Source organism: Rattus rattus, chromosome 14 (assembly GCF_011064425.1).
Source record: "Rattus rattus isolate New Zealand chromosome 14, Rrattus_CSIRO_v1, whole genome shotgun sequence".
Classification (NCBI taxonomy): domain Eukaryota; kingdom Metazoa; phylum Chordata; class Mammalia; order Rodentia; family Muridae; genus Rattus; species Rattus rattus.
This window is the reverse complement of record NC_046167.1, coordinates 74,433,005-74,449,285: the sequence shown is the minus strand read 5'-3', so window position 1 is coordinate 74,449,285 and position 16,281 is coordinate 74,433,005. Positions and strand designations below refer to the sequence as shown.

Below are 16,281 nucleotides of genomic sequence, written 5' to 3'. Positions count from 1 at the left end.
TTTAAATAATAATATGAAATAAGTCTTAAAAATATTTATTTTAACTTCATGTATATGAGTGTTTTGCCTGTGTGTGCATAGTCAGTGCCTGTGGAGGTCAGAAGGGGATGTCTGATCCCTTAGAACTGCAGTTACAGGTGGTTGGAGCCCCTTGGGGTGCTGAATTGAACCCAAGGCCCTCCACAAGAGGACCCAACTACCCAGCCACTTCTCCAGCCCTCATATGGAAAGCCCCTGTTCAGAAGTGCACACACACACTTACCCTATACTTGTTTATTTTGCATGTGCATGTGTGTATACACGGGCATGCTTCTGTGGCACATGTCTGGAGGTTCCCGAGACTGAACTCAGGTTATCTATCAGGCTCAGTGGCAAATGCCTTTGATCTAGACATGGGTGTGTTCTGACACCGTTTGTCCGTATGCTATGCACCTAATGCATTTTGGGTATTTCTTAATCTGTCTCCTTTCTCATTCCTCTCCCACTTCTGCCGAGCTCCAGTCCAGCAGCTTCCCTCCTGACAGTCAAACCTTTTTGTTTCTGTGCACCTCTGATGTTTATTAGGGTTGTCTGTGTGAGAATGGGTGGTTATTCACATCACTGAAGAAAATGCCTCTCCCTTCCCAGAAGGCCTTTTTTTTTTTTTTTTAAAGGGTTTCATTTTTCATTTCCTTCTTTTGAAGAATTTGGAATTTACCTGGTGTGGTGTAGGAAAGATCAGTGTCAATGTTGTTTGATCCGGTAAGCTGGTCATTCCAGCACAATCAATCGAACATTCTATCCTTTCCCTTGTAGGGGGAAAAGGATTCCTTCTAGACCCCTTCTGTTTCATTGGCCTGTACTGTATTCCTATAAACTTCCCTTCCCTTCCCTATAATCATGCCCAGCGGTTTGCATTGCCTTGCCTTTTGGTGACTTTATTCCCACGAGTAAAGAAACTGTGCCCATAGTACAGTCCCCGAGACAGAGAACATTCAGTAAGGCACAGCATCTCCCCACTCTTTGTCTACCCGTCTCTCCCTGGTTTTTCATAGACACATTTTGAAGTTTCTCTTTTCCTTTAGGAGTCCAGAATAAATCTAGAAAATGAAATGGAAAGATAAAGCAGTGTGCCAAGAGGATAGTGGCCACACATGGTGAAGCAGCAGGATAGGCTGCCTCCGTTGGGAGAACCCGGGGATCCTAAATCAGCCCGTAACCTCCTCAACCCCTTACCCGAGCTCAGGCTTCCTCAGGCAGGGCTGTGAGGCAGGGCTTGGCAGCCTCCGGGCCCAGCCTGACCTGCTTTCCTCTGGGATGGCAGTTGTCTTCACTCTGCTGCACCGTATCGAGAGCCTGTGTTCTAATATATGAAACCAGGCCAGGGCCTTGGAGAACATCCTGTGTGTGTGCCTGTCACACTCTGTGACCACACCAGTGCTTGGGCCCCTCACTCGGGATCCCGTCTGGAATGACCTACTTGTGAGAGACTCACCAAGCGCACACACTGGGCGCTGGACTCAGATTTGAACAAGTGTCCCATGCTTCAGCCATGTCAGAGGCCACCTCGGAATCCAGTGCAGGACTGTGCCTTCCTCTCCTTCCCTCAGTCCCTCAGTCACACGGGCGGCCTGGTGTCCCTCTGCACCACAGCACAGGTCTTTACTGGAGGGGGAGGCTAGTCAGTTTGATGAGCTTCAGGAGGAGCTGGGCTGGACCCTGGAGTTTCACGTGTACCAGAATTAGGATGAATTTGCGAGCAGCGGGCCACCCCTGTGTGTGAGGAGGGGCACTCGACAGGGCCGCTGCTGGCAGACAGGCGCGATTTAGCAGGCTCTCGTGGACTCCCTTCTCCCGCTGCCCCTAAAGGTCATGGAGGACTGTCAGCTACATCCACCGAGAGCAGCACAGGCTGCTCGGAGCCACCCAGCTGGTTGAGCATTGCAGTGACTTTACAGGGCTAAGACCTCTCTGTGTATCACCACCAGGAATTGCTTCTAAAAACTTATGGAGAGGAGGGGGAAGTAGGTGAGAATTCTGCATAATTGATCTCAAGATTTCCCACTGAAATTGCAAGAACACGGAGAGATGTTTCCTGTGTCTGGTAGGCCCAGAATTAAATACCATGAAAATAATATCAAGTTCCTCAGAGCCGTAGTGAGTTGCAGCAAGACCAACCAAAGGTGTTAACCTTAACCAGCCCTGTCTGTCTTTCCACCGCCCCCTTCCTGGTTCGCTGCGTCCTTGGATTTGCCAGGCTGCCCCACCTCAGCCTGCTGCCCTGGCCAAAGTTCCTACCTTCCCTCTCTCCCTTCCTACCCTCTCTTCTGATCCAGCCCCTTCCTTACTAGGCAGGTGCATCTCCATTTAGTGACTGGAAAGGGTGGGTTACCTGGTCCCAGAGCCGCCTCCTTCAGCAGGGCTGTCTGTCTGTCTGTCCGTCCGCCTGCTCGCTCACAGTGTGGTCTTCCAGCTGTTTGTTTGTTGGGCTGGTCCGGACCTTTACAGAAGTATGGCTCCTTACAGGGCTACCATTTCAGCTGGCAGAGCCACCTGGAAGCTCAGTCCCTCTGCCTGTGGCTCATTGTTGCCTCCGTTAGATCCTGACTGATGTTCCCTGTAGTAGCTGATAGCTGGGGTAGCCTTGGGTAAACATTTATCTGTCGTCTGCATAAATCTGGATACCACTGCTGAAAGTCAGTATCTCCACTTACTGAAAAAAACAAAACAACAACAACAAAAAAAAACCAAAAACAAACAAACAAAAAAAAAAACCCAAGGATGACTCACCCAAGGCAGCAACACTTTCCCCGCCCTCCCGCCCCTACCTCAGGCCTCAGTGGTCTCTAGTAGACTCGGAGCCTGGTCTGTGGTGATGTTTTGAGAGCATCAGGCAAGTGCTTTCGAGCATGGAGCAGTGTGTGTTTGCTGAGCCCTTATCTGTGCGTCAGGTACCAGTGAGGTGTCTAACAGTGGGCAGCTCACTGGATCCTCAAGTCACTCAGTCAGCACAGAAACGCAGCTCCCCACAGAGGCTCTGCTGGGCTGGATCCGACCCAGAACCACCAGTCCACCTTGCACTTCCTTGTTTGAAGCAGCCCCTTAGGAGGACTAGTGTGTGCCCAGCCTTTGTTCTTAGTGAAGCTGAAACCTGAGGGGACAAGCTCCAGAATAGTCTCCTAGGAAACTACCAGTGTGTGCCCAGGCCTGTGTGGGCTGCGACTGCAGGATGATAGGTAAGGGGTCAAGGCTGAGGGAAGTCCAGAGCATGACCAAGGGTGTGGCCAAGGAGGGGCAGTTGTGGGGTGGCCTGTGCTGGGCTTTCAGGAGGACCTGGCCGGTGCTGGCAGACTCAGAACAAGCACGTTGTCAGGGAGCATCTGTGCAGCCAGGAGCTTCAGGAGGGGCCCATAGGCCCAAGCAGGTGTGTAAGCAGGTGTGTAAGCAGGTGTGTCAGGCTGTGCTGCTCTGGGTGCTGGGAAGTGGAGTGGAGGGTAAGAGACTCTGGGACCAACATCCCTTCATTGGCCCCTCAAAGAAGGAGATGTAGAATGGAGTTCCGGGTGTTGATAGAGCTTATGCAGATGCTTAGACAGTGGCCCCAGGGGCTGAGGTCCCTCTGCTACCTCTGTTACCTCTAGAAACACTGGACTCTGGAGAGCGACCTAAAGTTCCTTGTGCTCACAGCCATGCTGCGGTGAGCTCAGGCCGTGTCTAAGGCAAAAGCGTGTGGTGTAGCACGCTTTGCACGCACTTGTTTAGATTTCTTCCCGTTGTTTCCCTGGCCATGCCGCCTGTGTGAGTGTGTGTCAAAGCCACGGCCCTCACAGCAGTGCACAGTTTGCTGCTCTGTGCCCAGTTTCCCTCTAGGAGTCCATCTGGGGACTGGTGCCAAGCGGGGCTTTTGAAATGAGCTTCCTCTTTATCTTATACTTGTTAAATCATTTCATTTCGGCAGACATCTGATTCTTCACTCTTCCTGCACTGAATTAAGAACAAATGGCTGTGGCTTTCCATCCTAAAACAAACATGCGCACTAACCATCTCCTGTAAATTAACTGAGAGACCTTGAAAGTAAGCAGTTGGTGGTGCAGAGGGCCCTGACCAGCACCAGCCAAGGCTGGGCTGGACTGGCTTCCTTAGGCCACCTCCCTTTCCTCCTCCTCCTCCTCCTCCTCCTCCTCCTCCTCCTCCTCCTCCTCCTCCCCTCCTCCTCCTCCTCCCCTCTTCTTCCTCCTCCCCTTCCTCTTCCTTCTCCCTCTCCTCCTCCCTCCCTCCTCCTCCTTCCTCCCCTCCCTCCCTCCTCCCTCCTCCTCCTCCTCCTCCTCCTCCTCCTCCCTCCTCCTCCTCCTCCTCCTCCCTCCTCCTCCTCCTCCTCCTCCTCCTCCTCCTCCTCCTCCTCCTCCTCCTCCTCCTCCTCCTCCTCCTCCGAGTTCTGTAGCCTCAGCAGCTGGCTCTGGTTCTCCCCTGCCATGGTGCCCCCTGCTGGGGTCAGAGGACTATCCCAGCCCCCATCCCAAGGCCAAGCAGCCAGAAGGCCAGTGCGGCTGCCTGTGCGGCTGCCTGAGGGTACTGCATTCTGTCAAGGCAGGTCTGGCAGGACTGAGGTTAATGGAGTTCAAGTGCATTTTTCAAACATATGTGAGCTGTTAAGTGTAACAGCAGAGGGTAAACTGCCGAGGAGGAGACACCAGGTTTTCTGTCGCTTTGCTCTTGCTTCTTGTGTACCTCTATTCACCCGCTATTCAGGTGGAAGAAACCCTGGTTAGTATTCGAGGCTGTGTTGCCCCATACCCCCCCCAGGCTATTGTAGTAGTAGTAGCTTGCATCACTGTGTTTTACTTAGTAATGCAGCCCTTACAAACCTCAGAGGTCACCACAATCCATTTGATAGAATGGGAAACTGAGGCCTGGTGTTGTCTTGGCCACAGCAAGTAACAGGAGCTAGGGTTCAAGCCTCCGAGTGTGACACAGCGGACAGTGCCGCCTGTGGTGTGTTTGCACTCATGACTGCCACCCTTTGCCTCAGGCCAGCTGGAGGTGCTGGAAGCTCATGTGTGTGGAGGGCTTCCTGGCTGAGGAGCTGCTGGAGCATGGGGGCTGGCAGTGGGTTACAGTGAGGCGAGACTGGCCGGCAGTCCAAGTGCCTCTCCCCATTAGCATGCATGTCGAATATCTTTACTCTGACTGGTGCGAAGTGAGCGTCTAAATGGGGTGAATTTTAGAGACCCCAAGTTAGACTGCGGTCCTATCTTGTTTGTTGGTAGTCTGTGGCACCGGACCAGATGCCACCTGGTTCATGGAGCTGAGGGCAGGGATTAGCTTGAGTGGCCTTGCAGGAAGCAGAAGAGTGGCTCACTCTTGAAGACTGCCCAGTCTGTGTAGCCTTTACTCCATAGAATGCCCCAAGCCCAGGGCAGGGTAGGAGTAGATTCTGGGCTGACCTCATGGTGGCAGAGCTTCAGCAAGGGGATGGCTCTGCTGGCTGTAGTCCTCCCTGCCCCATCCCAAAGCTAGGAAGTCCAAATCCTGTGGTGGACATGACTGTAGACACTCCAGGCTGCTGCTGAGGGAATTGGAGGGGGCCAAGGTGTGGTCAGGACTCGGGAAGTCCTTAGCAGTCACCCTCCAGTCGGGGTTGATTGGGTTAAGGCCTTCTGAGACGGTGTCCGGGTTCTGAACTTAGTGAAGCCAGTGGAGGGGTGAGGAATCAAAAGAAATACAATAAACAGATCCCCTGACATGTTGGCTCTGTAGCAGATATCTGTATTCTCCATGGGATTGCATGAACATTTGCTTCCTTTGATTCCTGATTGTCATTTTCAGTCTTTCCTTCGTCAGACGACGAGACGCTTCAAACAGTTCCGTAAAAGCCCCAGTTCTTCCTATTGCAAGGCTGTGTTTGTGGCTTGGCTCAACCTCACCACGTCACCTGTTAACTGTTAGAGTCTAATTCTGCAAGCCATGACTTCATCTCCCTGAAGGAAGGTCGACGAAACGCTTCCATGCCGGGAGTGGGTTCAGTCCAAGATGCTGTGTTGTGGGGAGGGGGATGGGTTAGGTTCTAAACCGCTGTGGTGTTGGGGCACACTTGAGAAGTAGGGCTGTCAGGTTCTCTTGCTCAGCCAGCTGTCCTGGACAGGAGCGGCTGTCAAAGCATGTTGCTCTAAAGCCATCAAGTTCAATGAGGCTGGGGGCTTTGGGTTCCGAGGAGACACAGCCACATCGCCAGTCCTGGCTACCACAAGAGCGGGATGCTTGTGTGTCTTACAAGTCAGATCCTAAAATAACAATCAAAGAGTAGCCACCCAGCTATCCAGTGAGCCTCACACAGTGTTTCTGCCTGGGGAACTTTTACCGTATTTAGAATCCTCTCTGGAGCTGACCTCATGCACTGTGGGCCCCAATGAGGCCAGTGTTGGTCATCAGCCTGTTTCTATCCATGAGGGAGATTCCTGAGGGTGGGAGGGCCCCTCAGCTCCCAGCCCAGCCTTCCACGGTTTTTCACTTTCACGTTGTTGTTGTTGTTGTTGTTGATGGTAACTTTCAGGTGTAGCTCCTAAATAGCCCTCTGAGGAGGGGTCCAGGGGGCAGGCCCTGGAAATCATGGAGAAGTTTATAAATCGGGTGGTTTTGTGATTCTGTTTCTTGGAATTGTATTTCCCTTCAACTAGCCAGAGGCAAAACATTAGAGGTGCACAAGACCTTCCCATGAGAAGTGGAGGGAGAGCAGGTCCCCTCCCATGTGGGATGGCATCAGCGCCGATGAGCTAGGGGCAGGGACAGAAGCTGGCTCTGGTTTAGCTTAGCAGGTGCCCCCTTGGTGGTGGACTCGGGCCTACCTCAGGGGTATGGGATGGAGTGCGGTGACCTGTTGCAGAAAGAATGTTAATATTAATGGGGGTTTTCTACTCTGCCTTTGATTCAGCTCCCAGATAAAAGACAAACGATTTTTATATTTATATTAAGCCTTAATCAGCACGAGAGCTGGGTAGATCTCTGCCCTCCGTGCTGTTATGTCTACTTCCCTATCAATAACCCGAGTTATGACTTGCCATGTTCCACCCGGGCAGCTCTTACTCCAATTGGCCAGCCCTCATGGCCATGTTTTCATGACTCACCTACCCCATGGCATCTTCTCCTCTCTCCACCTTCTCCCTTCCCTTGTAGTCTCTCCCCAGACCCCAAGGTGGGAACCCAAACCCTGCCTATCTCTCTTTTGCCCAGCTATAGTTACATAGCATCACTTGTGTAGGCAAAGACTCTCTCATCTCTGGGGGCAACCAGGCCTTGGGAGCAAGTAGTCAGCATTACGACACATAGCAAAAGACAAACCTGTGCAGTGGCCCACCCTAGGGGTAGGGGTGCAGTGGCCTACATAGGCTGTGTGTGTGCAGCATGGCCTCCAGGGTTTTGCCATCCATGTCACTCACCAAGGTTACATTCTGAGGTGCAGACCTCAGGTCCTCCCTGCTGGGATGCATGCAGTATATCCTGCCACAGTCTCAAAGCAGCCGTCCTTTCCCATGTCCCACTTAGGAAGGCCATTGTGCCCCGAAAAGCAAACAGGAACAGCTCTGTCGTGGCTGGCAATTCATATCCACCCTTCTCCCTGCAGCAGGCAGCGCTCTCCTGGCCAGGAAGGCCCTTACTTTATTGCTGTCTCTAAAACGGGGCCGCGGGTGAAAGGGCAGAGGGTATTACTGCTGCTCGGCATGGGCGACGTGTGCTGCAGCCCCTGCTGTTGAAGCCGTCAGCATGTGTGCTTCGTCCTTCTCAACTTGTAAAATGCCAGGCCCTCTGCCCACTGCCGTGCAGAGGCACACGGGCGTGGGGCGTGCTTCCTGTAAAAGGTGTGTGTTTGAGGTGCTCAGTCTTGGATGTCCCCTGGTGACAGTGTTACTATGGTTTCTGTCCATCTGGAAACACATGAGCGTAAACAAGATACAGGGCTCGCTCAGTGAGCTGGAGTCTCTCCATGCCCCTCCTCACCGCTGTAATGGATACAGCTCCTGCTCCCTGCAGAGTCCGGGGCCCCCTCTGGTAGGGGCCTAGGCCTGGACATTCCTCTAGACTTGTGCGTGTTTCTGGGCTTTGCAGACAGGAAGCCTTGGGCTTCAGCGCCTTGATGCAGAAGGTGAGAGAGTGGCACCCTCACCCTGCTCCTTCCCACGCACTCCCGTTCCCAGACCTGCACACCCACTCCACTGCTCACTGCCACTCCACGAGGCTCCAGGCTACCATCTCTGAATCAGAGCTGCATTGGCATCACACAAGGAGTCCTTGAAATTTCCCAAGGGAAAACTAAGTTCATTGAAGCTGGAGCCACAACTCTAGAACCCGAGGTGGAGGCTAAAGAAACCTGGAAGGCGTCCTCGGGGTCTTTGGGGGTCTTTGTGCTCCTTGACCTCTACCTGTGTTTGTTTTCTTCTGGGGCACTGTGTTGCTTTCTCTCCGTTTCTCTCATCTTGCCTTCCCACCCATGTCTGTGCCTACACCATTCAGACTTTCACTTTCATCTCTCTCAGCCCACCTCTGCCTGGGAGCCTTCTGCTCACGGCCCTGCAAGGCGGGGAAACAGACTTCTTCAGAAACTGCCCCCACGTGATTAGTTGTCAGGGGGTGGGCTTAAGGACTTGGTTTGACAGCCCGCCTGTATGTACTGTGTTGCTAACAAGGAACAGGTAAGGTATTCTTAGCACACTAGGGTCAGCCGACTCTAACCCCCAGCCACTGTCTATATGCTCTGGCTCTGGCTACCGATGGCTCCTCCTTCCCTGTAGCCTCGGAAAGGGGGTAAAGGCTGAAGGGGGGAAGAACACCTTTAAAAATGGGCTACACAGCTCCATGGTGCCACAGGCCACTCTTATGCCTCCTTAGGTGCTAAGTTCCAGCCCTGGCCTGCTCTGGAGGGCTCCTCTCCCTGCCTTTTAAGCTCTCTCGGGGCCTCAGGACCTGCTTTGCTAACCTTTGGACTGTGGCAGGACAGTAGCCTTGCACATGTGCTACCTACACCCCAAGCACAGGGGCCCGAGGGTCTGCCGGAGCAGAAGCAGGCATTTCTACATCCGGGGGCACCACAGGTACCTTCGTCATATAACAGAGGGCCCAGGAGCGGTCGTTGGGACCCTTCAGAAAAGCAAGCCCCTCAGTACTGAGAGACTATGTTGTCCAGAGGTTGTGGGGGGTGGGGGACAGCTACGGTGGGAAGGTCCAGCCCTTTCTCCAGCTAGTGCCCTAGGTACTGGCCATTTTCCCTGCCTCTCTCGTGGCTCTCGTGGGCATGAAGCCCAGGTGTGGTCCTCTCTAAAGCTCTGGCCTATGCAGCCTTATGTTGAACTCTCTTCCTGCTGGTAAGACAGGGACCTCAGTGCCTCTGAGTCCCTTCTCAAACATGGGGTTGTTCATCTCTGTGTGAGGACTGAGCAGGATTTCCTGGATTTAGGGACGGCAGCCCGCCATTCCCAGTGCACCTGGTTGCCCCTTGCCCTGTCTCACTGCTGCTGTGAAGGTGTCTTTATGCATAGGCAGCAGGTTTTGCATGGGGCTCAGTTGTTATGGGGCTCAGTTGTTAATATTAAACATATGCATGCCACCTCAAGTATGGTGGTGCCTGTGCTGCTGTCCCTCTCAGGAGACTGAAGCAGGAGACTCCACGTTTGAGGCTACCTTGGCTGCCTAGTAAGTCAGACCTAAGTGAGACCCTGCCTCAAAGCAGGCCCAGTAGACAAGCATTAGTTAGTATTAATTAATTAGTATTGTAAGCTTCAGGCTTTGTTTTCATGCAGCTACCTGCTGAAGTTTGGTCTGTTGCTATGTGTTGTGATGCTAAATACTGGCCCCCGGGGCACACCAGGTGAGCTCTGTAACCTTGCTCTTAATGTAAACCTATGTATCCATTGAATAAAGATGCCTGCAGCCTGTAGCTGGGCAGAAGGGAGGTGGGCGGGGCTCCGGTTACCAGGCTTGCAGTCTGAGCAAGAGCAGAGGAGAGAGGAAGACTCCATGGGGTAGGTGGGTCATGAGACCATGGCCATGAGGGCTGGCCAGTTGGAGTAGGACCAGCCCAGGAGGAACATGGCAAGTTAATTCTTGGTTATTGCCAGGGAAGTAGACAAAGTAGCACAGAGGGTTGATGTCTCTCTGCCCAGCTCCAGTGCTTTTAAGACATCTTACAGATATAAAGGTTTGTGTCTTTTATTTGGGAACTAAATGATGAAACGTGGAGTAGAAACCCCCGAATAATGTTTACCACAATAGCTACTTGTTCCAGGTTATTCCAGGGTGCATCCAAGCGCCGGCAGTCAGGGCAATCTAGAGCATACAGCGTAACTCGGGTGTTAGAGTGTCATGCAGAAGGCCAGGCCTGAGTTGTCCCAGAAGTGGTCCAGAGGGAGGTTGTAGGCCGGATGGTGACATGGGCAGACCCATAGCATGGGCAGCAGACCTCTGGAACGGCGTGCGCATGCCATGAAGACCGTGAGGAGGGGTGAGGTGGGCCGGTTGCCAAGAAGGGAGGGATCTCCTGCCAGAGAGGGCTCCTCAGCGCCATGGATGATGGTGTTAGGGCTTTCACGTTGTCCCACGAGGCTGCGTCCCAGGCGGGAGAATAGACCGTAAAGCACCATTCGCAGGTTGGACGCAGTTTCCCAGCCTTGTTTTTTCCTTCTCATGATTTTTGTTTTGAAGAAACTTGGGACACACAGGATGCTGGAAAAGCCTCTCGCTCGCTCTTTGTTCTTCGCTGCTCTCCCCCTCTTCCCTGCCCCTTTTCTCTACCCCCACTGCCCTTTCCTCCATGTGCCCATGGCCGGCCTCCCCTCCCCCCTCTCCTCTCCTCTCCTCTCCTCTCCTCCCCTCTCCTCTCCTCTCCTCTCCTCTCCTCTCCTCTCCTCCTCCTCCTCTCCTCTCCTCCCTCCTCTCCTCTCCCTCTCCTCCTCCTCCTCCTCTCCTCTCCTCCTCCTCTCCTCCTCCTCCTCTCCTCCTCCTCCCTCTCCTCTCCTCTCCTCCCTCTCCTCTCCCTCTCTCTCCTCCCTCTCCTCTCCTCTCCTCCTCCTCTCCTCTCGTCTCCTCCTCCTCCCGTCTCCTCTCTCCTCTCCTCTCCTCCCTCCTCCTCCTGCGTCTCCTCTCTCCTCTCCTCCTCTCCTCTCCTCCTCTCCTCTCCTCTCCTTCTCTCATTAAACATCTCCATGTAGGAAAAAAAAAGCTGAAAAAAATTTATTCTTTTTTGTCAGTAATTCCTTTTTACTTTTTTATGTGCACTGGTGTCTTGCTTGCATGCACGACTGTGTGAGGGGATTGGATTGCCTACAACTGGAGGTACAGACGGTGTGAGCTGCCATGTGAGTGCTGGGAATTGAACCCAAATCCTCTGGAAGAGAATCCAGTTCTCTTAACCACTGGGCTGTCTCTCCAGCCCGTATTATATTATTCTTAGTCAAGACATGGTCTATATACTCCAAGGCACGGCGTGCTCTCCAAGGAGATTAACTTGGTTAATGTATCTGCCTTTCATACTCCTGTGTTTAGGTTTGGAGAACATTTAAAGTCCACGCTAGCAATTGGGAAATACATAGTGTTATGAGCTGTGGTTACCTCTCTGCGCTCATCACTGAAATTCCTCTAGACTGGAACTACTTCTTCGTATCGTTTGACTGTCATTTCCTCTTTCCCCGCCTCGCCCGCCACCTCTGGTGCTCACTCTCTCTTGTTGACTCCTAAGTTAAACTCCTTTAGATCTGGCATGTTAGTAAGTTCATGAGTGTGTATTTATCTTTCTGTGACTGGCTTACTTCATTTAGACAAGTCACCTGAGGTCTCTAGAGTTGAGGCCCGTTCATGTTACAAAGGGCAGGGTTTCTTTGGCAGAGGGACTGACGGTGTGCAGATTTAACGGTACCTACCACATTTGCCGTGTTCACTGTACTGCAAGACACTATCAGTCTGCTCCGTTCCTGAGTTCTTTAGCGTGAATCCCCTTTTCACTTTCATTTGATGTGTATGAGTACGAGCAGAGGCCAGAGGCTGATGTCAGGACTCAGTCTGGAACTGATTAGACGTGGCCCTTTGCTGCTGAGCAGTCTCCAGCCCCAGCACTAATTTCCTAGGAACAAGAACATTCCCCTCAGAGTGGCCACGCTGCCATCCAGCTTAGGGAAGATTCTTACAGTGTGACTCTTGTGTTCAGGCCTCTTGTCTCCGGAAGGACTTTGGAGGATTCGGTTAACGACACATACTGTAGTTGGTTCTGTCTCTAGCTTTTTAGAGCCTGCACTATTCCCACCCTTTTGTTTTACGTTGCTGTGACATTGACTGTGTGAGCCTAGTCACGGCTTCCTGATTTCAGATCCCATCGTGCACATGTTCTTCTTTGAGTCAAGCATCAAAGATTTCTCAAACACCGTCCATATCAAGTCCCTTCCCCTTGAGTTCTGCCGACGGGGGATGCATTACCAGAAGGGCAGGCATGGTGTCCTTCTGGACACTGCAGGTGCATGCAGTCGGCCATGTCCAAGTGCCCCTCACAGGTGGCTCTGTCTGGGAATTGGGAGCCAGAGCTGGGTTTAGATCTTAGTCTCCCCACTTGCCCAGTGCCCTCTGCTGCTCCCCGTTCCTCCTAACCTCTGTTTCAAAGCAGAAGGGGAACCTTTAAATCCCACCCAACCTTTTTATTACATCTCTGAGTGGCTGCCCCAGAAGCACAGCTTACAGAAGTACGTGGGGATGGGGCATATGAGTTCTCAGGTGCCCGGAAATGACCGCATGCTTCTATCTGCCCTGCAGCTGAGATCCTGGAGCTGGCCGGCAATGCAGCGAGAGACAACAAGAAGGGGCGGGTCACGCCGCGGCACATCCTGTTAGCAGTGGCCAATGATGAGGAGCTAAACCAGGTACGGGGCTCTCCAGCCTGTCCCCAGACATGCTAGCATATACTCAAACCACCCAGGAGAGGCTGTGGTGACTGGCAAGGCCCCGAGCAGATTCCTGCCTTTGGGGACTTCACTGAAAGTAGGACAGGGAGGTGACGTGGGCACTTTGCTCCTAGAAGGAATGATAGTGTAAGTTCACCAAGTGAGGACTCAGGATTTGCTCATCCTTGTAGCTGCCACAGAGTCCAGAGCTGTAGCGGCCTGGAGTGGATGCCCGTGAGCAGGGCTGACCTTTTGAACCAGGCAGGGCACCATGGAGCAGGCTGTCTGGCTCACCACCTGCAACTTTGGTTTTCCTGCAAGCTGCTAAAAGGAGTCACCATAGCCAGTGGGGGCGTGTTGCCGAACATCCATCCTGAGTTGCTAGCGAAGAAGCGAGGATCCAAGGGAAAATTGGAAGCCATCATCACGCCTCCACCAGCCAAAAAGGCCAAGTCTCCATCCCAGAAGAAGCCAGTGGCTAAGAAAACAGGAGGCAAGAAAGGGGCCCGGAAGTCTAAGGTATGGGGTCTGGCAGGGATGTGTAGGATGGGGTAAATGAGTTCACAGGGGACCCCTCGGCCCTTCTCATACTGATCGCTGGTGGCAGAACTGGCTGAGGAAGATGTGGGAGTCGAGAATGTCTCATGGGACCCGGGCTCAGTTGGAAGACTGGACATGGGCATGGGTAGCGACTTCCAGGGAGCAGCTAGAGGTGGCTGCCAGCCCGCCACACCCACCCTGCACCTGGTCTCCCACATAGATGCATGGGTCCATGGAAAGGTCTTCTCCTGCCAGGGATCACCAGTAATGCAGTCCTCAGAGGGGCCCTGCACACGCGTTGCTGAGCTCTGCAGTCTCATTGTGTTGCCATGGCTACACAGCAGGAGCGCTGCAGACAGCTGTCTCTCAGGATGCTTGCTTCAGTCCAGAAAGCACTGTCCTCTGTGGAGAGTCACTGTGACGGGAAGGGCAAAGCAGTGCCCATCTGTTGACATTGTTTCGGGGCCTGTGTTAGCTGAGGAGAAGGCGCTGTGTCTCTTCACTCACACTCATGAGTGCAACCAACACTGCTCTGAAATAAAAATCTGAGTGAATATGTAGAATTGTTCCTCACTCTTGGAAAAGAGAAGTCTGACCTTGAAGAGCAGCCAATATTTCAAGATACTAGAAAGCATTCTACGGCTCAGAAGTCCAGGAGGAGGGAGGTAGTAAGGGGACATGGCGGCAGGACAGGCAGGGATGGGCTTCAGAGAGTGGTCCTTATTCATTTCTGCTCACGATAAAGTGAGCAGACTGGAAGGCTCCCTGCCCTCTCCCAGGACAGAGGAAGCAGGACAAGTCCCAGGGTACTTGCTTTGGAATGATAGGAGAAACACAGGGAAGCCAAGTCTCTTCCTTGGAAATGGGGTGGGGCGTGTCTGGCTGCCCATAGGGAGGTCCTGGTGTTAGGCGCTAGCACTAGCAGGGTAGAGCCATGTTTCAGGCTTGGCCCTTACCCTGGCTGCACTCAAGCCTGCACTCAAGTCATCTGAACATCTTAGACATCAGTGCCTGCAGCAAACCTGGCTGAGCCTTCTTCCCCCGCCCGGCCTCAGTCTTCTCTTGTAGTTTCTGCCTGCTGACTTCCTGACCTGTCCAGCTTACCTAATGCTTCTTTACGGAGAGAGTGCATGTATGAGTATGAAAGAGAGACAGGAGAGAGAGAGAGAGAGAGAGAGAGAGAGAGAGAGAGAGAGAGAGAGAGAGAGAGAGAGAGAGAGAGTGTGTGTATGTGTGTGTGTGTGTGTGTATGTATGTATGTATGTATGTATATATATGATGCCAGAGAGACAGAAGAGACAGACAGAATGTATGACAGAAGAGAGAGTGTATGTGTGAGTATGAGAAACAGAGAGAATGTATGGGTGAGTATGAGAGAGAGAGGGAGGGAGGGAGAGAGAGAGAGATGTATGTGTGTATGGTATCTATTTGTGTGTCCCTCCAGCCCCTAGTAGCTGTGTTTCTAATAACCATATGTCAGTAATCACTCAAACATTCAGCTTTTCTCCTGATTACAAAGCAGGGAGCCTGTGAGGTGGTCTGTTTTTCTTCTACACAGTAAAACACGTTGTCTGCTTACTGTACCAGTATTTGGCTAACATTAAACCCTGCCAGGGGGAAGCTGAAATTGGAACCGTGAACAGCTAATTTTCAAAACATTTGTTTAATGTAAATTGTGGTGTCAGCTCCCAGAAACAGTGGAGGCCCTGGCATTTCCATGTTTCATGGAACGTTCGGAAAATCACCTTTCCAGGGGCATGCGCAGAGCGCCCCACCTCAGGGACGTGCTAAAACGCTTGGCTGAGAGGGAGTTGGTATTTTTCAAGTGTCAACACTGGAAGTCCAAATCATAATTTCCTCTCGCAATTCTATATAATTTGAAGGTTTTGAAAATGTCCAGTGTGACAGCTGAGCCAGCTGCAGGGGGCAGTCAGAGGGTACAGAGAACCTCCTGCGCTCAAGGCCAGGGCTCCGGCTCTGCGCTAGGCTCTTCCTACTTGGGTGGCCTCAGGCAAGTCTGCCCCCCTCTCTGCCTTGGTCTGCCCCAGCCCATAAAATGACAGAGCCTGTTCCAAAGCTACAAGCCAGTGACTCTGGGCATATTGCATAATGTACTTTTGTATAAGTAATGTGTGTACGTTTGGCAGGCAAGAACAAGTATGCAGGAAAAAGTGCTGCTCCTATCACAGTCTGTCATGCACTAATAACGTGCTTTTCAGAAAGTCTGTGTATATAAAAACATGTATGGATGGAGACCCTTCCTATCCTACACATAATAAAGCCAGAAAGCTGAGTTGACCATCCAGCCAGAGCTCAGAAAGAGCTAGGAATGGGAGCTCCTTCGGCAGGAAGTCTCAGCCACTAGAGACACTCTAGGCCTGGGTTAGATTGAATGGCGGCTAGAAGCTTCCAGGACTAGGCCTGGGGAAGCAGACGGAAGCAGTGAGTGAACCTCGGAGACGGCAGTTAGATCAGGTGAATTAAAGCTGCTTTTACACATATCACGTACTCAGTCTACCATTATAGCTAGCAAAATTACAGTTATGAAATAGCCACAAAATAATTTTATGGCTGGGGGGTCACAACATGAGGAACTGTATTTAAAAGTTTCAGCATTAGAAGACTATATATAAAGAGATATCAAAGGAAGGCATTGTTTCTTAATGAGGAATTGCCTTTTATTGATGGCTAGAGCTGAGGCAGAGGTGAACTTGGTCGGTGGGGCCCCCTCCCATCCTTTTCAACACTGAGTTCAACACTGGAATCTTCAATGTGACTCCAGGTTGACTTTGACCTAGGCTTTTTCAAAATAGCCCTGCACATGTCTAACATTCGACACGTTTGCATTCAC

General features: G+C 52.2%; 1 protein-coding gene across 1 annotated transcript in view; it reads left to right on the top strand.

The window, feature by feature from the left end:
- Positions 1–7,737: 7,737 nt before the first annotated feature.
- Positions 7,738–16,281, top strand: part of LOC116883258 (core histone macro-H2A.1) — a 36,391-nt gene continuing 27,847 nt past the window's right edge. Inside the window, exons 1-3 of the mRNA XM_032884253.1 lie at positions 7,738–8,022; positions 12,753–12,869; positions 13,212–13,409. Coding sequence (XP_032740144.1) covers positions 7,738–8,022; positions 12,753–12,869; positions 13,212–13,409 — 600 coding nt within the window. The remainder of the gene's footprint in view (positions 8,023–12,752; positions 12,870–13,211; positions 13,410–16,281) is intronic.